The sequence below is a fragment of the Grus americana genome, chromosome 6 (assembly GCF_028858705.1).
Source record: "Grus americana isolate bGruAme1 chromosome 6, bGruAme1.mat, whole genome shotgun sequence".
Lineage (NCBI taxonomy): Eukaryota > Metazoa > Chordata > Aves > Gruiformes > Gruidae > Grus > Grus americana.
The window spans coordinates 34,102,249-34,126,675 of NC_072857.1; the positions used below are offsets into that span (position 1 = coordinate 34,102,249).

General features: G+C 41.5%; 1 protein-coding gene across 4 annotated transcripts in view; it reads right to left on the reverse strand.

Annotated features, from left to right (window-relative positions):
- Window positions 1–10,823: 10,823 nt before the first annotated feature.
- MYO1B (myosin IB) overlaps window positions 10,824–24,427 on the reverse strand; it is a 114,168-nt gene continuing 100,564 nt past the window's right edge. For all 4 annotated transcript variants that reach the window (XM_054829868.1, XM_054829867.1, XM_054829865.1 and 1 more), the window contains 7 exons: window positions 23,663–23,737; window positions 23,117–23,251; window positions 22,097–22,203; window positions 19,158–19,290; window positions 17,449–17,601; window positions 16,404–16,531; window positions 10,824–13,844 (listed from right to left, as the gene is read on the reverse strand). In XM_054829868.1, coding sequence (XP_054685843.1) covers window positions 13,721–13,844; window positions 16,404–16,531; window positions 17,449–17,601; window positions 19,158–19,290; window positions 22,097–22,203; window positions 23,117–23,251; window positions 23,663–23,737 — 855 coding nt within the window. In that variant the 3' untranslated portion in view covers window positions 10,824–13,720. The remainder of the gene's footprint in view (window positions 13,845–16,403; window positions 16,532–17,448; window positions 17,602–19,157; window positions 19,291–22,096; window positions 22,204–23,116; window positions 23,252–23,662; window positions 23,738–24,427) is intronic.

The following is a 24,427-nucleotide window of genomic DNA, read 5'->3' on the forward strand; positions in this document are numbered from 1 at the left end:
CCGTCTTGAAACGATAATAAATTCAATGATATTTGATGGCCTGGAAAGACATCTGAATTTCCTCTCCCAAAACTGCTTCCAAATCAATCTCATTTTATCTCCTAAATGAATGAAAGGGAACGCACTACGAGAGCAGATGGCTAGAGCTTCTTTTCTGCGCTCTGAAGAAGGGACCCAAATTTCTGAACTGCATTTAACACCTGTTTTCAGCAGTCAAGGCGGCACCCACACCACGGGACGTGAGCCCATGAGCCCAGCTTGCCCAGAGAGGTTGTGCAATCTCCATCCCTGGGGGTTTTCGAGGGATGGCCGAAAAGTCCTGAGCAGCCTGGGCAGATCTCAGAGCTGACCCTGCCTTGAGCAGGACATTGGGCTGGAGAGCTCTGAGGTCAGCTCCCGCCTGAGTGACCCTGTGATCCCACGAACCCAGAATTCTGCTGTGAGGTGACAGCTATTCGCTCTCTCACAGATGCACAGACCTCTCAATGATTTGGACTGCAAAGGTAATAAATAACTGTATTTTCGAGACCAATTATGATGTGGGACAGCAAGCAATGCCTGCACCTGCCAATTACGTTCTGGCTATTGTTGACTTCTCTTATAGGTGGCAGCACGACATAAGCACCTGACAAGACAAAGCATGGGGTGAGCATGGCTGTTAGGTGTTTCTCTTTGAAGTTAAAGACCTGTGCAAGGGTGGGTGGGGTGTCTGTTCTCACGTTATTATCAGCCACAGCAGCAACCAACAGATTCCTTGAGACGTGGTGTTATTTTGTTCTTTCAACTGACAGAGGTGCATTATATTCAGGTAGCACCTAAATTCCCAAATGTCACAGGAGAGCTGTTAGGAGAAGTTCTGTGTACAGATTTCGTTACTGATCATCCCTGCCTCAGAAGATCTCACCTCTGAAATGAGAGGCACCTTGGCCACAGGAGAGGACCTTCTCCTGGACCATGCAATCTGTAGGTGGCATCACAGAGAACGGATGGTAGGACATCATGGTGATCTGTTTGCCTCGTGCATTACATCACCTAGCATCAGAGAAGCATTTCTGGGCAGCGTGGCTCACAGCGTCCTTTCCAATACAAGTGATTCCTGCTAAAAAACAGGAAACTAATTAAATGCCTCTTAGCAAACCAATTTAGCACCAGTAATGAGACAAGGTCGATAGCAGCAGCATCAGAGTCAGCACAGTAGCTGACAGGTTCACAGATCACCTTGCACCCTCGTAGGAGTGTATTTACAAAGGGGCCGGATCCCACCAGATGCCAAGAGCTCTCAAGTCCTACTGAATGGTTTTAAAGGAAACAGGACTGAGGGAACCGCGCACCACCAGACGAGCCCTTAAGAAATCTCCGACCGCTCCTCCTACATATGGTCGCTTTGCTTATTCTCCATGTACTGTATTTACCCACTGGAAGTGTAACTGGCACCATTGTTTTTTTCATAATATCCTGCACAGCACTGTCATATCAGTATGTTCTCCAGAGAGGGACAAACGTGCCATTTTCCATTAAAAGCTTAATTAAAAATACAGACTGAGCATTTACTGCAGCTGACTTGGCTTTAGCTTTAACTCAGACCTTGGCATCTCCAGGCGAATGGCTCGTGCCTGAAGGCCGGTAAGATGTTGGAGTTCCACCACGAGTACGAGGTAGGGCTGGGCAGGTGGAAGCCCAGGGGGGGTTTGCAAAGAGGAGGAGCAAGGTTTGCACAGCTCGCTGGCTGCTGCGTCCTCCTAGCAGAGTGCAGCGAACAAACAACCTCACCCAGGGGACACCAAACAAACCAGACAACATTCTCATTAATTACAAACAAAAAAACCCCAAAACACGCATTATAGTCTCAAATATAATGATAATCCTTGGCTCCTCATTTGCATGTTCATTAGCTTGTTAATAGGATACCTCTTATGGAACACCTATAACACAGAGTCACACACACATGCACCCAGTAATTTATTATAACGATAGCTTCCTCTCTTTCTATTTGACATATTTCTCCCCTACCCAGAAAATGGTTCAAACTGTGCCATCCAGGGCAAACTATAATTGATGAATAAATCTCAGAGAAAGCAATTTTGCTTTCTGTGCATTATACGGCCAGTTATCTTTTCCGGTACCGAGAGCTGTGTTTATTCAGTGGAGATGGACGGACCCACGGGAGGGTTGGACCTATTAGCAACCTTCAAATAAATCCACACAGCCTTCAAATAAATCCACATATTCTTATAAACAGGGGAAGAAATACGAAAGGCAAGTCCTCATCAACAACACGTCTTCAAACCACTGTGTCAAAGCAGAAGGAAACTGCTACTGGCGAAGGAAGCACCCGCCGGGCAGAGGCGAGGACAGACCTCCCAAGTCCAAGAAGGGAGGACAAGGAACGATGCTCCCGGGGAAGCAGCGCGGCCAGGAGAGCGGCGGTGGCGCAGGCAGCTCGCTGGGGACAGGAGGCAGAGTGCAGCCAGCCTGGGTAAGCGGGACAGTTGCTCGTGTTCATCACCACGTATTTCATTTCATCCACACAGCAGAAAAAGCGACTTCGGTTTTCTATCTTTTGTTCGTCTCTATTTCAGGCAGCGCCTGGCAGGAAGACGCTAATGGAGACAACTGTGCTGGTGGTTTTGGGATGGAGCATCAGCCTGTCAGCAGATTAAATCTATTACAAATGTTATTCCTAAGACATCGTGCAGGATCTAAACTTCAGACCAGCTCGGCCCGAACTTCATTTCATTATGAAACTGGAGCCTTTTCATATTTTGTCTATAACGCTTCTAAAACATTTGTGTTCTTCACTGCACGCTGCTCCAGTTCTCTTGGTTTGACTCTACCCCTAAATTTGCTGCGTGCCTCAGATTTTCACGTGGGCAGGGAACAGCTGCGCCTCAGGTGCTTCGCTAGCCAAACTGCCCGGCCCCACAGCAGGCAGGGAGGACGCAGAAACGGGCACCAGCCGACGACCTACCTGACGGCAGGGGAGAAACCCAGGTTTTGGTAAGTGGGTTGGTGGAATTTCCCATCGAGCAAAAAGCATCGGCGGAGACTTCGGCACGTAGGACCAGGACTTCACTTCAACGCATGAGTTAAAATGCTGACTACTTCAGTTATTAACTCTGCTGAAAGCTTAAATATCACTGGTCTTCAGAATGAATGGTCAGATAAAACAAATGACTCTATTTGAGTTATGGTTCAAATCGCCACCCACAAAAGATGATCACGATGCATTGCTTAAGTTGAGCTCTTGTTTCCAAGATCTTCCCCTGAATTTATTGGCAAGAAAATTTTAAATAAGTGTACCTGGCTGCAGAGCTGCAATTCGTGCCAGAACAGGACAGAATCTAGAGCTAATTCCAGTGTCAGAGAAATAAAAAAAAAAGAAAAAATAGGACACAGAAGGGTACTTTTTGTAACAGGGACATTTTTCCCGGTAGTAGACAGACTGAGGTCACTTGTGGGTACTTAGCATCTGTCAAACGATAAGCGCTGTTGCCAGCTAGCAAAGCACACGTGGTCTCACTCCGGGCACACCAGACATTTCCATAGCTTGTCGTTACTCATAGCTTTTATCATCTCTGCCACCAGATTTGCAACTCGTTACTGCAGCATAAGCAGACCACAGCAAACCTTCTCAACACTAAAAAACCCACTTCCACTCATTAAACTATGAAGTTCTCAGGCGGGACCTGGCCTCACTGAGCACTGCCACGGAGTCCTGGGGCGCTTGCTGGCCTCAAACCTTCTGCCTAGGAGACAGCACAGACACTACCAAACTCTTGCACGGTGGTCGCCCACGCACTGAGGAAGGCAGACCAGTACTGTGCCGCGAGCAGACAACGTTGGAGAGAAATCAACGGTGACGGGGGTTAGGCATGGTTGGTAGAGGACTGCTGCTGTCAAGGATGGTCTATTGTGGTAAAGATCTCTTGGTGTTATCGCTGCGTGTCTTGTGAACTACCCTTTAAAAAAACAAAAGTTCTCCCAAGGCAAACTCACAACCACCAGCAACACCGGGGAACAAACTATGAGGTTCAAGGGGTGCGGGAGGCTGTTTCTCACACGCCTGGCTCGTGGTGAGTTCAGCTGCTACTGGGGCTGGGGAGGCTGGAAACATGGTTGCTGGGAGCTGGTAGGAGGAGGAAGGGTCATAAGAAAAAAGCCCAGACACCCACGGAAGGTTGAAGAAAACACACACGCAAAAAGAGCACGTTGTGTCCAAAGAAAGTTCAACAATTTTCCCAGCTCATTGGATTGTGGGAACTTTGCTTTTCCAGGGAATAACTATGCTATTTTTAGCACTTTTATTATACAATTTGTCACAAGCCGTCTCAGGAGACTATCAACAATCGGTTTCAAGCAGCATCTGACCACAAACACTTCTCCACATGTGATTTAGAACATCTGGAGCGAAGGAGTCAGCTTTCAAAGCATGCCAGCGCTGCGCTGCCGTGCCACATTTCTTCTTCTTCCTTCCTTCCTTCCATCTTTGCATCCACTGTCAGACCATGTGCAGAAAGCGGGCTCGAGAAGGGAAGCTCAAAGTCCCTGACAACACGTCCACGCTCCGTATTTGCTGTAAGCGCGTGGGGACAGCAGACGCTGCCTGCTTTGAAGAGGAGCGCGGCCGGGGATTGCTGGTGGCACATTCCCCGCATCGCCGAGCTGCAGTGATTTATACGTCACGTCCCCTATGGATGGGAGATGCGATTCTTGGCCTGGAGGCGGGCCAGCGCGAGGACTCGTGCCAAAGTGTGCACACTGCATATCGCATCCATGGAGCCGAAAAGGAGACGCACGCTTTGCTCCGTTCCTGCAGCAGGCACTACCTCTGTATTTAGTGCACGGATTTCACCAGCAACCCAGGGAAAACTTTTTCACCAGAGAGCTCCGGTGGGTAAATTCTAGATTCACAAAACACTTCTTCAGCAAGGCTGAGGGGGGAATGGGAAGATACAAAAATGGAATCCAGGCAAATAGCAGAGGAAATGACATTATGATCCCAGCTGGAAGCCCTGTAACGATCTGCTTGGTGTCTGTGCAGAAACCTGCATGAGAACCAGGAGAGGTTCAGGCCCCCGCGGAGCCAATGAGAATTTTATCATCAGCCAGAGGGGGGGGTGAAGGTTTCACACAGTCATTAATTTTGTGTTCCTCTTTAATTTCTGCGACTAATCCACACGTATGCGGTGCAATCATACAGTAGTCTGCATTGGCACCACCTTCTGCCTTGCACGTCCGGCTTCCAAAAGCTGTGCTCATTAGGACGTGTGCTGTGGTGCTACCCGCGCTCCACAGCCAAATCCCATACAAATCCGGGCCAGCACCGGGGGAGAGAAAAATCTTGAACTGCGCTTTGTAAAGACCCGGTGACATTGGGCAAGATCTCTATCTACTTCTTGTTCTCCTTTATGTGTTTTCAAAGGTCAGCTGGTAAGATTTGGGGATGATTGTCTCTGTCAAAGGTAGAAAAGCAGGGATTTTGGCACACGGCATCTTTTAAGAGAGCTCATGAAGTCCTTCAAACCCGTTGCGACCGCAGAAAGCACAACTCCTATCCCAGCACGTGGTTTCGCATCATGCCCCAGCCGAATTCACAGCTCCCCACGTTCTTTCCCCCATCCAGCTCCCCCCCGGGGCTGCGCAGGGACCCGTGTCCCCCAGGGAGTCCTTGCCGTGGGGTGGCTCCTCTGCCCTTCTAGGAGGTGGCCCCAGCTCACTGCAGGGTCAGGGTGACACGGCCGGAGCCGTGGCCAGGGGACGCGGGCGGGAAGGACCAGACCGCGCTGCTGCGGTGGCAGGAAATGCGCTGGTTTGGCCCATGCTGAAACACGAAACCACAGCCTCAGTTTTACTTTTCCAGCCATTTTTAGGAAAGAAATAGCTATAAATACAGGTCTCATTTGTAGTTGCTAGGATCCATTTTGTTTCTTTTTTTCTCCAATACTAAGCACTGTTTTCAACTCCATTAGTAGTCAGTTCACTCCAAAAAAAATAAAAATTAGGAAATTTGTCCCTCAGTGTTAAATTACATTTTTTTCATGAGGAAGAAGACGTACCCTTAAAGCCACAGTGACCTTTATATCACATCGCAAATGCAATAATCAAAAAAAAAAAAAAAAAAAGAAAAAGAAACAACAAAAACCCCAGCCTGAAGTCAGGCTTCCACAAGAGACCAGGCACTATCTCCAAATGCCTCAGGTAACGAGGAACCGCAGCCAGTGGCTGTGCCGGGCCAAAGCTGTTCACCCACCGTGCAGAGTGTCGTTCCGTTTCCTTGCAGTACGTACGTTCACACCCCCTGGCTGAGGACACCAAAAGCAGCTTTCCACGTGCCACGGTGAGAGCAACGCTTCCTCAGTGCCGCCCTGCCGTGCCCTAGCAAACGCGTTTCCCACCAGTTAAAGTCATTGTCGGTATTAAACAGTGACTACAGACTCCAAAAGCTGCCTGCTGACCCTCACAAGGTACCCATGAAGCACGAGTAAGATGTCTGCCATTTTGACCAATACTCTGGTTTTGGAGCCCAGGTCTTCAAGCTCGGAGAGGCAAAGCAGCTAAAGCCTGAGGTTTAGCAGCCACTAACTCGCTCCTGATGCCTTGCAGCTCAAGTGCCTTTTCCAGACGCCTTTTACCCATACCCCGCTTTTGATTTGGTCTCCCTTCCAAAAAGAATTCCTGCTTCCCCTTAAATCCCAGCAGCTTCTAGAAATTCCCCCGCAAGTGTGACGGAGCCCTAGCAGAGATGGGCAGAGAGGTCTTGGGCAAAAGGGGGCTGCAGGACACACTGGGGGAATGTGAGAGAAGGGAACATCTGGCAGTGCAAAGCTGGGCGCGAGGAGAAAGCCACACCAAGGGAAGCCTCAAAATAACACCATGGACCAGGATTAGCACAGTGGAAATACAGAAATAGATCAAAGCTGCTACAGGCTTTGCTCCACCCTGGCTGGAGGAAGACGTGGGCCCTCAGCCATGGCATCCTGGGGTCTAGCAGCTGGAGAAGATGCTGTCCTCTCTTTGGAAAGGGTTTCCTCACCCTCTTTGTACAGAAGAGCTTGAAGATGGGGCTGAAACTTGAAGCATGAATCTGGCTCACAGTCCCCCTTTCTTTTCCAGTTTGTTCTGTTGTTTCTTTGTTTTCCCCTCAGAAATTCTATCTCTACCTCAACAGAAGGGAGAAAATCACTCAGGTAGGATCAAAACCGTCATCCCAGGACCGTGCGGTGCTCGGGAGCCAAGCACGTGCGGGGCATCAGGTGATGTCAGAACAGCAACGCTTTCTAAATGCAGCGTTCAAATAAAGGACGGGCAGGGAGAACATCTCCATGCCAGTAATGGGCTGCCTGTGAGCTGGGAACAATCCGTCATTTATGTTGCAATGAGTTTGCTGTTGGTTTAAAACAAGTGCCCTTTTCCTATATCAGAAATAGCTGATTTTTTTTATTCTTTATTTTTTTCCATTATCCCCAGAACAGCTCATGAAAAACCATGAGCCTGTCATCACAAGGCCACAATCACCATGTAACAGTAAGAAGTTTGGGATGCAATCAACATTTAGGATCCTCCACTGGAAGCTCATCCACAATCTTTGGACTTTATTATTAAAAAATCAAATGTTAATCAATAGCTTATGGTGATTTTGATCAGGCAGCATTGCTTTGAACACCTCCAGTTGGAGTCTTCATGGTTAAACTTAAGCCAAGGTCCCTCCTTCCATAGCTATAGCAGCCTACTGGCAGCTAAAAGTACATGCAAGTTGCGCGTTTGCATCTGAATATAAATGAGTTCATTCCTTTTGGCACCACGGTTAGAAACTACCTCTTGCATATTCTGATGGATTCCTTTTTTCAGGCTACAAGAAGCACGTACAGCAGCCTTGAAGGCTGCGTGCAGTGACTCAAGCCAGCAGGGACTTCATCACAACATCACTGCAAGTGGATTTCTCTTCTAACAGGGAGAGAGAGAGAGCATAGCAACAGCAGCTTTTCATGTTTCAGGCTTCAGCTTTGCTTTTTGTCAGAGTTTTGGGAAACACTCGTGATACTGAGAGAGCTAGCAAGTTAACTCGAAAGGGAACAAAGCATCCTTCATTAAGAACAGCTCTTGGTTAGAAGGGAAATAAAACACTTCCTGTATGTTCAGCTGAAATCAAGGTGCCAAGATGCAGCGGTAGATAAGGGAAGAAAATAACCTAAAAGAATACATTGCTGCTTTACCCCGGAGACATACGCCTCCCTTTATCACTGCAGAGAACGCCAGAGGCAGGAGGAAATCAGAACGCGATGAGAGCCAGAGCGGGAAACGGCACCCAGCATCCCTGAGAGCACCCAGCATCAAGATACCGGTGGGGAAAGGATCTGTAATGCCCAGAAGGGACGTTGCCAGGCCAGTAAAGATCACCATTCGTTGCGGCAAAACGCATCGTCTGCCACTTTCAGAAAACATTCCGCATTTCAGAGGGCGAAGGTGAGACTGGGCAGTGGAGTCCTGGGGGCCGGGCAAGGACTCCTGCAGGAGGGCTCCCTGCAGATCCCCAGTGCTTTGCCACATTTCCAGGGAAGAAGATTCCCTGGCAGAGGAATATTTAGGTTTTATCTTTTCTCTAATAATTAAAGACCATAAATAGCGGAATGTTATACAGCAAAGAGATCCTTACCTTGGGTTAAGTGCAGGGTGCAGCTTTGGAAATCAGTTGAATTATTAAGAAGAGATATTCAGATTCTTCAAATTTTCTTTCCATTCATGAAAAAGGCTTTTGTTCTTCATACTTCAAAATTTTGCCTAGCCAGTTCCCAATCAGATGTCACCATCTTAAAAGTTTGGGAGGAAAGAGAGAGGGAATGTGTTTCTAAAAATCTTTTAGGATGCTGTTTCTTCAATTGTTTATAATCAAAATAAACTGCAATGCCCTCAAACTGTCCTAACTTTCATTTTAAGTTAAAGCCCAAGTCATTCATGTGCGCAAGGGAACAGGAGCAGAACTTGTTCTAGCTGATAACCCATTGGGATTAAGTTTGATATTCCTCTCACAGCCCCAGTCCTTTAAATAGCTCTAGCTTACAGCCAGACATGAATTAGCAATGTGTTTCCTTAAAAACACCAAATTTGTAGGAGCACTTTTTTCCTCTTTGCATTCCAGTTAATTTTTTGAGACTGGTCAAACCAAATCTGCCCAAATTTATGTAAATGCATGTTTAGAAGAATTAACAGCAACCGTAAATTCACCACAATCCTCCATCCTCTACACGCTCCGCACCAGAGGCGCGGCAGAATGGAGAGATTCGGTGCTGCTGAATGAGCGAGTACTGCTGTCAGCGTCATCCTGCAAGAGCGAACGTGGCTTCTCCCTGCACAGCATATATACCGTGTGCTTAAAGCAGCGACCGCTCGTACGTGTGATGTTGCAGCAGAAGCAAGTGCTGCTCTGCCACCGGACTCTGGTAATGAGTTTTATTTCTTTTTCATACACTAAACCTCCCTTTACCTACCTCTCCGGGAGGAAACACTCCAGTTAGTTGTAAAATGGAAAGTCTCACCGTGACTGGGACTGACGTGGGAATGCTGTTCTCTTTGAGGGAGAGTGCCACCGCCGGAATGAAGTCTCCTGAAAGTACTGAACAGATCACACAATTCCAGGCAGACAGGTCTGTAGTGCAAATTAGCAAACGTTGTGCTGGAATGGCTACAAGATCACGCTATACGCAACCAACCTTTGGTTACATCTAACTGGAAGGTCACGAGACAGTGACGTAACATGTAACTATTTTAAACTACATGATTAAAAGCAGTATCCAGAGAATTTTGATCACTGTGAGGGGTTTTACAAACATTGGTAAAGAGTTGTCCCTCCCGCTCACAGTCATGTGTCTGTGTAAGCTACAAAATAGGCCGGTAAGGATGGAAGCTAGCTAGGAGGAAAGCCAGGACTCATCTGTGAGTGATGCTAGAGATTACTTAAAATTCATGCTTGTCTAAATTGTTATAAGTTGGCGGCATCCCCATAAAACACTTCCAGTTCTGTCATTGAAACGTGTGCTTGTTGGGAAGTTCTGATGCCCAAAGCAGCACAGACCTGCGCATCTCCCTCCTGCCCATCGCCATCACACTACTACCATGCAATCTTTTAAAATAACCACAACCATTCCCTATAGCAGATGGAAGAGAGGGTGTTCTTGAAGATTAAGGATCGAAAAGCTTAAGAATTATCAGTGGAATTTATGCCAACTGGGGAAAATAATCTCATTTCATATCAAAATTTTGAATTAATTCTTCAATTTTTTTTTTGCAGAACTGTTTGGAAAAAGACTCTCATTTTGGCAATGAAAAGAAACCTGGATTAAAACTGATTTTACATTTTCTGATTTTACATTTTAGTTTTTCTTCCATAATTTGTACGATCAACAAAACTATACATAAATCAGGATGAAATTGTTAAGGATAAAGAGAGAGAAAAAGATCAAAAGACAAAACATGTGGAATATGATAGGTTTGGGGCTCTAAGCCATTTTTAAAAAAATCAGGTTAATCTGGCTATTAATACTGTTGTTAGAGAATCGGTCCAAATCCTAATGTTAGGGAAGTTGAGTTTGCAGAATTTGCAGAGAAAACTATGTCGAGGAAAGGACTCACGCTGACAAATTGCACTGAGAAAGGTTACTGTGAATTACTGAGAAAGACATGCTGCCTCTTAAGGAATCACATACAAAATAAAAATTTCTTCTCTCTCCAAGTCACACACCAGTGTTGTGTGTATTTAACCTAAAATCCCATCACCTGCACTTTTTAGATTTGATGGCAGTAAGGAAGATACAGATATAGAGAAAGTATAGGTCAAGGAACAGAATTTTATTTGATTCTGGAAAGTATCATGCAACAAATCTTTTTTTTTTTTTTTTTAAATGAACCTTGCCCAGCTTTCAGATGACAAATTAAAATGTACAAGTAAAAGGATGTTTTAGCAGTTAGCACCATAGGAGGAATAGTCTTCTCTTTGTAACTCCATTTGATAGAAGGTTATAAAACAAAACAGAGAAAAAGAAAAAACAAACCCAAAACCCCACCTAGCTGACCTTACATTTTTATTTTCAACATCCTAGATACTTAAATCTAAACATCAAGATACCGTGACTCATCTAGCATATCTAAATAATTCATGTTCAGCAAAACTTGCTCTGTACATTAAGAAATATTTAAGTGTCAGTTGGTAACTATCACAAAGAACCAGCTAATATGCACGGTGAAAATTGTAAAGGTCCGGAAAAAGAAATGAAACAACGGAAACCAAAGTGAGGAACTTGCCCCTCTTCCAGTCCTTTGGAGGTATGGCTATCATGACTTGCTGCAAAGATCAAAACAAATAAAAGGGATGTGTACTCGTTCTGCCTGGCATGGACCAAATATCCTAATATTATCCTGTAATACCCTAATTTCATGGGCCAGATATCCAGATGCACTTAATCTAAACTCTCCAATTCCTACCTGCAAGCAACTACAGGATTATATCACACTTCAAATGTTTGTTTTCCTTACTTTTGTATTCATTTGAAATATTTGTCCCTTGTGGTTCCTACTGCAAGGCTTTCAAGATACTGAACAGTTTTACAAACCCTCCAATCTTTACCAAGCAGCAGTTCTAATACAGGCTTTAGGAGTTTTAAATACCATGTTATTATGTGCTGTCTTCTTAAGGCAATGGAATCATTCCGTTGAAGTATCTCAGTTTGGCTTTACAAATCGATACTAAGATTTCCTTTGTAAGCATCTCTAATTACAATTCATGTAAAATGATATAAATTTTACTAAACTATTAACCCGACTCAATTTTAAAAGAAGGGTTCAAACTAAGCTCACAAGGAAGAGGCAACTTTTGGCCATAGTTTGGAAAATACATCTTTTGATTACTCCCACCTTTCAAGGTCACGTGCATGGACTTTTAACAGCAACGTTAAGCAACCAGTTAAAACAATCGCTTTGCATCCAAATCATAGCAAAATCATTTACTTTAATCCCAAAGCAAAATGTGGTAAAACCCAAACCAGGTGCTTTTTCAGACCGATAAGAGGCAGCCGTTAGCACTAGAACATCTCTTGCAGTAAATGCAGTTTTAACGCAGAGAGCCAATGTGAACGTTAACGACCCAGAGGAGCCTTCGCGGCCGTGAGTGCTACATCGCTTTACCGCCAGGAGAGTAACGAGACTCTGCACTTTTCTTTATCTTTCCTTTATTTATGCTTGGACTTCCAGCACTGCACATCAGATACCCAGGGTCTTAATCTGTCCTATATCAGACTGCAAAAATACAATGCTTTCTCAACTGTCCTTGCATCAACAAATCAAACAGTCACATCCAACAAACCCTTCACTTGAGTAGTTACTTCTATCTAAAAAGGCATCTCTCCTCTTCAGGATTTCAACTAATGTTTCTGGCTTATGAAAGATTAAGTGCAATCAGTTACACTGAAAGTTTATAATGCAGCTCTTGATTGTATTTTCTGTGCACGCATTTACATCAGGCACACAAGTTATATAAAATAGTTTGGAGTACAAAAATATGGTTATAACATAGGAGTACCAAACAGCACAGAATTAGAACAGTTTTATTACCATAATACCAATTTATATACAGACCCCCAAATTAAGGATTTTTTTAATTCTAAGTATTCCTCCCAAATTGACAACTGTAGTGTACACTCTAAAAAACTGCAAATTAACAACACAAATCTATTTTAACCCCTACATTGTCTATGCAGGCTGCACCAATCCTCTCTCTTGCACACAAAAATGTATTATAAATAATTTCTCACAAAATGTCGTGTATGCTTTATTGCACATTGTACATGCCAATATCTAAAAGAAAGGCTCAAACCTTTTGTTTGATAACTAACTGTTTAAATACCTAGCGTTTACTTATGTTATGAATACTATTGCATTTTTCAGGCTCTAATCTTAACTGATAATTTAAAAGAAAAAAAGCAGAACAGAAAATATGCCTTGAACTGTATAGCTTTTGTGAAACGAGCTTTTTTAAATTTTACTGATTTCTACTGTATAAAGTCATTAAAAACATCTGACCTAATTAAAAAACCTGTTTCAAAATTTCTGCATTTTTTACTATAAAATTATGCATATAGCTGCTTGTATAATCATATCTTCCTTCTGTTTTGCAGAATTAGATGCTCCTGTGCTGTATTGACTAAAAGATCGAGTTACATAGGTCCTAGCGTTAAGTACGGGAGTTAGTGTATCAGTCGCTGTTCTGCTGGTCTCCCCGGCGGTGGCAAGTGAGGAGCCCGTCAGAACACCACAACAGGTCGGTATAAAAAGACACCGGGCACAAGCGGCCATCAAGCGTCAAGGGCATGTATAGTTCCTGTTAAGCAGATCTCTAGACTAAGGAATAGGAGTAATTTATCATTAATATGTGGGTTTACGGTATGCTGCGCTAAAATATTGACCGCTAAACGAAGAGAATGATTCGCGTATGACAGATACGTGCCAGCTGGTAAAAATGCCTCACGGGGTAAAAAAATCTGCATTTTGAGGGTTAAAACTCTGGCATGAACAAAAAGATTAAAAAGTTGATTGATCCAATGTTTTGCCAAGGGTTTCTAAAGCTATTAGCCATCAACAGCTCCAGAAAAGGATAAAAATAGCAAAACCAAACACCTAAAATTGCACTATTACAAAGAAACAAGTCCGTGAAAGGTAGAGTCACCAGCTGCAGTTAAGGGACAGCCACTTCAAGAAGCCGATTGTTTTTTCGCTTGCAAGTTGGGATGTTGCCATTTTTCTGGCTGCCTTGTATGAACTTCACACATACTTTGTCTTGTCTGAACTGGACCAGAAACCTAGGAGAGGGAATAAGATACATTTTAGTTAAAGGTGGAAAAAAACCACATGAGGAGCGGAAGCTCTTCCTGTTGGTGCTGAGCATCACTCCAAAAGATGCCATTTTCGGGTCTGTATTAATAATAAGAGTCGAGGAATTAAAAAAAAGCCATAGGGTATGGTATCGCTTGAGTCTCCTCCTTCAGGTAGCATCTCTTAATTATTGCCTTTTGCCTGTAACTGTGGACCTTTTACAATGGTTAGTTTGCTATTCCTTTAGAAAGAAGGCAGTTTAAAACAGAATTTCTAATGTACCAGAAATGCAGCAAAGACTATATCCAACTGCTTCACCATCGTCCAAAGGGACTTTTCTCTTTTCATGGAAGGAAGCTAAATACTTCTATGGCAACATGGGAAGCGCTGCTTTTCTGGTTTACGCTCAATTTAGTGTATCTGGTATTTTAGCAGCTCTCATATTTCTAATCCTTACTTAACCTTTACAGCCCACCGCTATGCAGTTGGGAAAATTCAATTCCTTCCCAGCAATCTCCAAATTTCGATATTTCCTACAGTTCAGGATAAATTAATCTGGATTTGACTCTTCACTTTTTACTGGAAGAGAAATTTCATTGAATGTGGAGAATTGCTTTTAAAAAAACCAACCCAAGAGGCTCCTGTGGAGCCTCAAACTTCTCACTGATCTGGATAGCAAGATTAAAAGCACTAAAGAGGGCAGCGCTGCCTTTTGGCTCACATGCAGTGGTTGCTGACCTAAAAAGTCCTTTGTAACACAGCAGATTTTCCCTTTTAGCATCCTTAAAAAGTCCTCCAGCAGAGGCCAAAAACTTCAAAGAATTTGTTCTCCAGCCGGAAACCACAAATCAAGCTGACGGCAGAGCTCAGGGGAGGAAGTGGCCTCTCCTGCGCCGAGCTGCCCTTTGGTCCCACTTTCCTGCTGAACAGCCCAGACGCTCAAAGATTAACTTGTTCAGCGCTCCCAGCCACGCAAGCATCCAGAAAACACAAGCAGGACTTACAGCCATCATCTCTTGTCACCAACGCTGCATTTTCCTAGACCCATTGTTCTAGTACTATATATATAAACGGTATGTCTCTTACTAGACATACCCCTGGATCAATAGCATTTTTATTTATATAAGCTCTCTTCCCAAAAGGTAGTGGACAGTAGTCAAAGTAAGGCCACATTTTCTCCTCAATTCCTAGTTGTGCTTGTATCTAAACTCTAGCAGAGGGAACAGAGTACTGCTTCACCATCAACAGAGATGGAACTGCTAAAAAAAAAAAAAGCAAATTATTTAGTCTGGATAACCTCAATAGCAATACACACTTGAATGTTTTTAATCTGCAAGACAAGAAACAAAACCACATCCCAAAATGCAAGACTCACAGAAAACAGACTCTTTTCCAGACCTAAGGCAGGCAGTCCAGACTAGTGCAATGCATGCTTAAACTTTGTTTTAGTAGTTTATTCCTTTGTAGCCATCATTAAACTAGAAACTTACTGGGGACAGCCACGCTCTTTTTAGAGGCTAAAAACATACACCCTTGAGCAAATTAAATCACATCTGGTAACAGAACAAAGGAAAATGGCAGACATCATTTTCAAGGAAAGAGCAAAATTAGCCTTTATATAAACCCTCAAATCTGAACAAACTGTACTTGCCATCATGACTCTAGAACGCAAGCAGTGCTGCGCAGCCAGATAAAAGGTTCAATTTTTGCCTACAGTAACTTTATTTCACTATTGTTAAAGGGTTCCAAATTTTCTTCTTTATTCAAAATTAATAAACCCATGAAATCAACAGTACGGAAATCAGGGGGCACCTCACACACCAAACTGAGCACATGAACATGGTGGACTAAGTGAGGGACTCTTACTCAGCAGGCTTTAGGAGTTCACACACACGCACAAACATTTTCATTCCATGGCTATAAACACTGCAAGTGCAGTCCTTACTTAAGGCCAAAATATGAAACTGCACCAAGCACAGAGAAATACTAATTTGAGATGCCAGCTTTTTATCAAACAAAGCTTTTAACAATCAAAAAACCCAAAACAACAATAGGTGGTTCAAAGACCGTTAACGGGAATTCTCAGAATACATTTGTCACCTTCACAAAAGAGAAGGTAGAGCTGTATGGACCTACGTTACTAGCACCATCACTACGTGTGTTTGGGGGGGAGCTTTTCATTCTGTTTTGGTTGTTTTCCCTAGAACTTGGCACCTGGTGTTCACTCTAATCAATAAACATCTCATAGGACTATGTGACCTTTTCACACACACACAAAACGATTCTCTCAAATGTAGTATCTCTTAATTATTTCTACAGCGGCAATTCTGCTACATAGCTCTATTTGAAACTACCTTAAGAAAAGCACATTTTCTCTAACGACTTTCAAGGAAATAAAAGCCAAAATGAATACTAGAAATGAGTACACATTGAAAACTGGATCCTTATTTACAAGTATTCTGTCAAGAGAAAAGAAGTGTTAGTTATACAACAGTTTTGTTTTTCTAACACTAGATACTTGACTTTTTAGCAAACAAGAAACATACTCATCAGAAATCTCAATGTTGAGCTTCTGTTTGGTTTGGCTGAGAGTAGTGCGGTAAAGCTTAGTGGCCATTTCAATAAGGTGATCGCTGCTGAGCAGGAAATCTCCTTTACTAGCTGCTCCTGAACCCTGAAACAGAAAGAAAAGTATTTAGGACTACCAAAACCTAGATTATGAAAAATATTAAATGCCAGCCGAGCAGGAGGTTTTACAAGGAATCTTCTCTTCCCAGTGCGATGAAACAACAGTCTTTTGTCCTGTGAATTAAATAGGGATGTGGTGCAGTGCAGAGGATCAAAATTAAATTCCCTCTCAAATAAACTACAAACCTGCTGAGAAAGTTAAAAACTCCTTCTGACCCTAACAGAGGGTCACCTTCAGTTGTCCTACAACACTGTAATGTTTCTGTATCTCTCTCCTTGCTACTCACAATATTTTCAGAAAGGAAGAGAAACCAATTACCAACACCAGTATTAGGATGGCGGTGGTCAGTATGAAAAGACACTATAGATGATGTTCTTCAAATCCATTTAAGTTAGAATACAAATGTCACCTTAATGATTTTAGCAGAGCAATGCTGTCAGTACAGTGAAGCAAATACAGCACTGAACTAAGTTCTTCAGAACTGAGTAACCAACTTAGCTGTGCTGTAACGTGGATTTCTTGGCATCACATAAAGAAGAGAGAAATATTCTGCCAGTGTGTCAGGAAGAATTATATGAGCAGCTAAAAAGGAAAATGCTGCCACAAGGTATCCGAACCAGATTAAAGGCCCATATTACAAATGGAAAACTCCAATCCTGAAGAGGCTACAGTGAAACATGAAATCTGATTTTCACAATTAAATGATTGTTCATAATGTAATAACTGTTCTCATTTGGCTTCAGTAGTTTTAAATCAAAGTTTTTGCAGATATGGCAAAGTTCTATAAACTTCTAAACCTACAAGCTAAAACCACTACAATTTAATGCTACAAGACAATTAATTATTTTTATATCACTGCATGTAAAACAGACATATTATTGTATTATAAAGCTGTAACCAACCTCCTTGAGGTGCACTGCAAAGAAGCCATCATTTTGGGAGCTCATGGACACTTTGGTAACATCTCCCAGTGGAACCTCTGACTTGATATTCCCAGATTTTTGATCCGCAAGAAGAACATTATTTTTGGTTAATAAGAAAATCCTGGATGTAGCCTGTGAAAACGCAGAAGCGCAAACCATTATCTACACAAAGAGAGAAGTGGTCGTTACTAAGCACCTACTAAGACTACAAGCAGTTCATAGAGTTAATAAGCTTGGCCCACATTAGTAAACATGAACATTTGATGTTCAGTAAAAGCTGCAGATCAGTTAAAATCAGGTCAAATTTATTTATGTGTCTAAATATAGATTGAGAAGCTTAGCTCATTTGGGCACATATGCTTAGATATAAACAGTTCCTTTAATTACTAGCTTACAGTTATAAAATTCAGAAACTGAAACTCAGAAGCTATGCAAATCAGGATAACCTCATTTCTCATGCTCTCTCAGTCCCCAGGAAAACCAACGTACCTTTTCAGTGATAGCTAATTCAGGACTAAGCCTCGCTATTTAGTCATCGAAACTGTGTTGCAGAACAACACAAATCACATAGGTATTTGCAATGTTATGTTCTCCTCCCTTTATCTATTGGAATTATTCTTTAGGAGGATACACATTCATATTTTGAAAGGACAAATATTTTTAAAGCATGAATGTGTGTTCTTAAATTCATCTTAGAAAGTGGTAAGAAAGAGAAATGAGAACTTAATCTACATATAACTTTTTCTCCTGTAAAATTTTAAACAATAAAATCTTAACTATTATAATTAAGAAGTAGCGGTCTTAAGCATATAGAACCATAGCTCATTATTAATTGTTTTATTTTAATCTTGAGAGCTGTAGCCTACACAAGTACAGGAAAGCTACTGCCTTCATTTAATTAGTTTCTTCTAAACTGGAAAATTAACTTGGCACCAACAACAGGCAACTAATTTCACTCCTACAAATGCATAAATGACATCTACATCTGAGAAGCCAAGATCTACTACTTCTAATATTTAGACAGATATGGTGAAAACAATTACATTTACGAACGGAGGATAATACTTCCTGGTTTAATAAGTATAATTTAAATGCAAAACAAGTTCTGTGTTGGCAGGATAAAAAAGTACCCCGTATATTTAACAGCTTTATTCAAATGATACAAGAAACTTGCCTCTTCATTCCAAAAAGCTTTTGATATCAATCACAAGACAGGCAAAGCTAGCAGAGCACTCACAATTTTAAAACATAATAAAACGTGAGAATCAGGAGCTTGAACGACAGTGTGAACCTTGAAAGGTTAAGTTTTCTAAATACTTGAACAAGAATAATATTCTCTAAATATTTATTTTCTTTGATTGGCAAACAGAAGATCTAAGTTTGGTACAGAGACTGCATCTAGCTGTGAATCAATACAGCCTGTTACCGGTTGATGAGATGCCATTTTTGTTTGGAAAAGTCACTGCAAACTACAAACCCAAACGAGATTTTAGTAATCTTTATGTAAATTTAAAATCACCTGTGCTTAAAATCACCAGTTTACATAATTCCAACATTTCCAGTCTTGCCGTGAAAAAAGGCCTTTTTTTAAATCTTCAAACTATTACATGACAGGAACGAAGGCTCCCTTGGTTTATTTATAACAAAAATGATCTACCCTTCTGGATAAAGCAAGGCCATTTTATTACCTTTCCATTAGCTCTGTTGATCTTATTCACAACTTCCGCAATAATGATCTTTTCATCCACAGCATCTTTAAGTTTTTTGTACTTGGGGTTCTTGCTGATTTCCAAGTAAGCCCCTTGGAACGGCTGCCCAACACTGCCCAACAAAAAGACAAGAGAAACATGAGATAAATACGAATCGCAGGGACGAAGTAAACTTCAGAAAACCATCACATTCTGCTTCAGGCTTCACGGAGCCAGGAGATGCACCAAATACCATTTTCCATGACTCTATACCACCAGAAGCTTTCGTAAGCTTTGATACACCGTCTGCCAGGGAAAGCACGCAGTGTAATTGTCCTCTATCCTCTGAGAAGCCGAAAACTGCAGCCCCCCAAGCTCTGCCCTGAGACTCTTCAGGTCGGTACCACCCTTCACTCAGTGCAGTGGTGTGGGCATCAATCCGTGCTGTGCAGGCATACTGCATCAGCTGAAAATAACTTGGGAATTGCTACAGAGTATCGTGGATATATCTCCCGGCACATTATCCGAGGGGAAAGAAGAAAGGAGGAGGAGGGGTAATAAACAGTATGTGTGTTAGAGACGGAATCTTGTACACCTTAACAGCACAGCAATGGTGAATAAAGAAACATCACCAGAGACAGTAATAGGATTTTTTTCTTTTTCCTTGCTCTGGAAACACTTTCCAGTTAAATGGGCCAAATTGCTGTATCAGACACAAGTACACCCTTGCATAAGCAATCAATTTTGATTTAAAATCACATATAACAGTCTCTGTGAAAACAGAGGAAATAAAGCTTCAGCAGGAGCAACCCCTCTGCTCTTCCACAGTATTTTAGAGTGACAGACAAGAACTTGCCTTCCAGATCTGCTGCTGTTTGAGTGTGTACCAGCTCTTCGTCAAGACTTATGGCACTTCCAAATCTCCCCATCTTTATCCACCTCAGGGTTATACAGTAAGAGCTTTGCTATCAGTTAAGAATTGGGGAATACAGTTGCTGCTTGCTTTGTTTGGAAGTCACTTTAACTAATCACTTTGATTAAATTACAGACAAAGTACTAAATGCAAAGCTTTGCCAAGACTAGAACCCAAAAGGACCCAATGTATTATGTGGAATAGCACTACCTTTGTAATTGCATCTACGGCACACAGGGAGATGGGAGGGAAAAGGAAGGGTACTGATATTTTAGTACTCACAAGAAGTCCCTCTCTGTTCTTAAATAATTATATTACACACATCCTATGAGTCATTATCATACTAACTAATCAGAAACTTTATACAGTAATTTCCTCCACCCATAGGCCACTAAAAAAACCCAACAGGAGCTAATCAGCTCTGAATACAAGACAAAAAGAGATGGAAATGTTTCTAAATGAGAGCAGGGTGGGGAAAGCATTCTAACTTTCTACCATGTTGGAGCTTTAGAGTTTTTTGTTTTTATTAATTAGCATTATGAAACCATAGTCACCAAAACAGATTCCCTGTGGACTGTGTCCCTCATCAAACAATGACGACTCGCAAGATTAAACTGAAATGAATCAAAGTTACCCTCTATCATATATACCACTGAAGAGCATCTTGGATAAAAGTAACTCAGATATGTATTTTACTGTATATTTCATTGTTCAGTCTTGGTGTAAAAAGTACCAAACCAGGGATATAAATAAAATTGCCTCCTTCCCAAGAAGCTCTATGCTGATCAGATGTGTACTGACTCGAAGCAAAAACCCCCTGTTTGCTCTTAGAAAAGTCTAAAGGCAGCATCTTTCTCTTTTCCCAACAGCATAAAAAGACATCCCAAAGCAAATAAGGAACAAACCACAAGCTAACATATACAGCCATTAAATCAGTGATCTACTGAAGGGAAGAAAGAGAAACATATACTGAGCCCATTACAGGAAAAAAGGAAATTTCTCAATAAAAAATGACACAAAACAAACCAAATAAAACACACAAACAACCAAGCAGAGCTTGTCTATGCATGGAAGTGCCCTCATCAACTCTTGCAGATTCCTGTCCCTCCCTCTACTGAACCTTGCTTCTTGCTTTACAGTGCCTTGTTCCTGCTCCGCTCAAACTGTGGCTTCTAAAAGGAAACTCTTCTGAGATGGACGAGACCTTTGTTTTCAAGAAAATCACAATTTCTAAGCTCATATTCACTTGAAAAGTTCAATTCAACTTTTCGAGGACATCAGATCTCTATTTTGTCAGTTTTATTACATGCAAAAAAAAAGTGCATTCCTTAAGTAAAATCAGATACTACTGCACTGTCTTGAGTAACGTTAGCTCTGCAGATAGCAATGACAAGAATTTGCCAGATTTTAAGAACTCAGTAATTTGAGAAACCAGAAACCTTATTTGCAGAGATTTTACATTTTTAAAAAGTCTCCAATTAAAAACAAATAAAATTCTAAAATGGAAATTAACTTCTAAGCACTTCTTTAAAAAATATCTTTTCAAAAAGATAAATACCAGTGTATCTAACTCTTAAATTACCTAAGTCTTCACATTAAAGCATTATGCTGAACGCACTAAGTGTGAAGATAGGAGAGGTCCCTGCACACCTCATCTGGGAGTGACATTGCTCATTCCACATTTATTGGTTGCAGGATGGAAACTAGGGGAAAGGGTGAGAGTTCTTCCCTTCTACAAGTTCTCCAAACTTTTACGATGTGAACAGATCATGAGGGGTTAGAACAACAAAATATCATGGCTTCTGGACAGAGGCGCTCAGAACCGCAGGATTAGTGGACTGCAACAACATCTACGTTAGAAGCAAAATTTCCAGGATTGTAAAGTAAAATGATGGAGGGACATTGTCAAACAAGGAAAATGCACTTTCCTGCTTAAGATAAAAAACCAAAATCTTGCTTAGTTTCCTCAGTCTATGTAAGGATATTGAATTTATTGTACGCTAAAAGCCGCAGAATAAGTCATTACCTGGCTGGATATAAAGCCTTCTTGTCCTTGAAAAGTTCACTTGCTTCCAGTTTTTCTTCATAGATAAGCTTCTGCTGATCTGTGAACTGGTCTCTGTACTTTTTGCACTACAAAACATGATATATTAAACAAACCAAAAATTATCCTTCCAAATCTGATTTGAAGCAGCAGCACCACAGACTAATGTTTGCTTATTGCTCAAGATGCACATTCTTTGTATACTTCTGAAGTGACTCAGCTCCATCCTACGTGCCACTGTGGCACAATAACAAACTGCAGAGGTGTTTCTCTTCACTCATTCTAAATACTTCTGAATTACACCAAAACCAGTATCTAAAACATCTCATCTAATCATGTTGCATTTGAATATGAGCTTAATCTATCAGATACCAGTCATTGGACGACTGTGCTAAAATGATTCACATATATACATATATATAGTTCCACAATTGTGGAAGTTTATGTAAGCAGAGAGAAAGAACAAAACACAGCCGAGAGGATGAATTTTGCAGGCTCAGAAAGAAAAACTGTTCCTTGACAATTCACAGAAGACATAGCCCACAAGATCAGTAAAACATCTCATCAGCGCTTATACGGTTTCTTGCTGTTCTCTCCATCCAAAGACCCAAAACAAATTTCAGCTAACCACGGTTCATAAGTAAAAAATTCCACCTGGTACTTCCAATGTTGGTCTAAGAGCTAGTCCTAGTCCTGGCCATGGACACAAGTATTATAAGCTACCAGTCAACAGGCAACAGGCATACTGCTTTGCTGTTGAGTTAAAACCTGATGGCAGGAAGCAATCCTCTCTCCCTACCCCCAGAAAGGAGGCAGCAAGATAGTTATAGCCCTTGCAGGCCAAAGACAATGATCAAAAGAAACACTTCTTCCCAAGAAATAAAATATCCTGTCTGGAATGGGAAGAAATACATCCTAGAAACAGGCTCTTCATGAACAACACAAAACTAGTGAAAATCATGTGATGAAGTTCTGTACAGACTGGACCAGAATGTGTCGTACCCTCCACAAATGGAAAATTCTCTTTAGTTCCTTGTGAGTTGAATCCAAGAAAAGGTAAGGTCTCACTGGCCAGTTTTTATCTATTGGTGACAAAGAAGGCATCTTATTCTTCATTTCCAGGAAGTATTTCTGCATCTGTGATAAAATTGAAGCAAGATGTTTCATTAATGTTCAAATACCAGAGTTATTGAAATAAGCAAGGACAAGCAGATGCTCTGTGATTAAAAGCACAGTTACCAAACTGCAACTCTCAGCTTTAATAAATCTGAATATGGATTTAAAAAGCCAGGTATACCAAGAAATGCAGATTTAGATATCATACAATTGTGGCAAATGCTCAGTTAGTGCCATTCCCACACTTCAAAATACTATTAGTATCCTTTCTTTACAATATCAGAATATTTAAGTTGTCAATTTTCTATAGGCTTAGCTTGGACGTTTCCTTACAAAGACCATCAAGGCCATAATAGAGCTGTCACTTTTGCTAGAAAAGCAAAATTTGAAACACAGAAAATGTACGCGTGCTTTGTACGGATATATACATACAAGTCTCTGAAGGGTAAATTCATAAATTTTTCTTCCAGCATTGGCTCTGAAGAATTTCCTGTACTCTCTACGGACCTGAAAAGTTAAACAAACCCTCCAAGTGAACACAAAGAATGAATTTTTTTTTTCACAGGTACTCTTTTATATAGCTCTATGGCAGAAAATACTAAAAAAAGCATACAAACATGCAAAGTGTTCCCTGAAAGAGGAAAACTACCTGGGTACACTTAAAATCTATGAACCAGACCATGGACCAAGAAGTCAGAAAGCTACCTCAGATGACCTCAGTATAGACATTTGCAAATTTAACAGAGTATTTTAAATACTTTCCTTTGAAAAGGCAAGATATTAAAATATTCTTGAATTCACAGCATGAATCCATTTGCATAGGTTTTCGCATAGAATTGGACTGAAAGAAGTGAGGCATCATCAGCAATACGTCTTTTTATTGTGTCTGAAGTGACACTAAACTGATGTTAATTACATAGTTAACTCATGGACTGTTTCTCATTTTTCTCCTTTAAGATTCTTAATACACAGAGTTTACTATAATAAAAAAGGTCATTTTTTTTCCAGAGCAGACTTATGCATGAGAAAACTCTTCACAAAAATAGTCTTCATTCAAAAACGAGAGTAAGTTTTTGGTGTTTGACAAAAGCAGCGGTTGCTTAATGTCCGCAAGCTTGATATTTGCTACTAAAATTTATTTAAAAAAAAAATTCCAAAAAAGTGATCATTGAGAACCATTTTTGCAGGTGATACTAA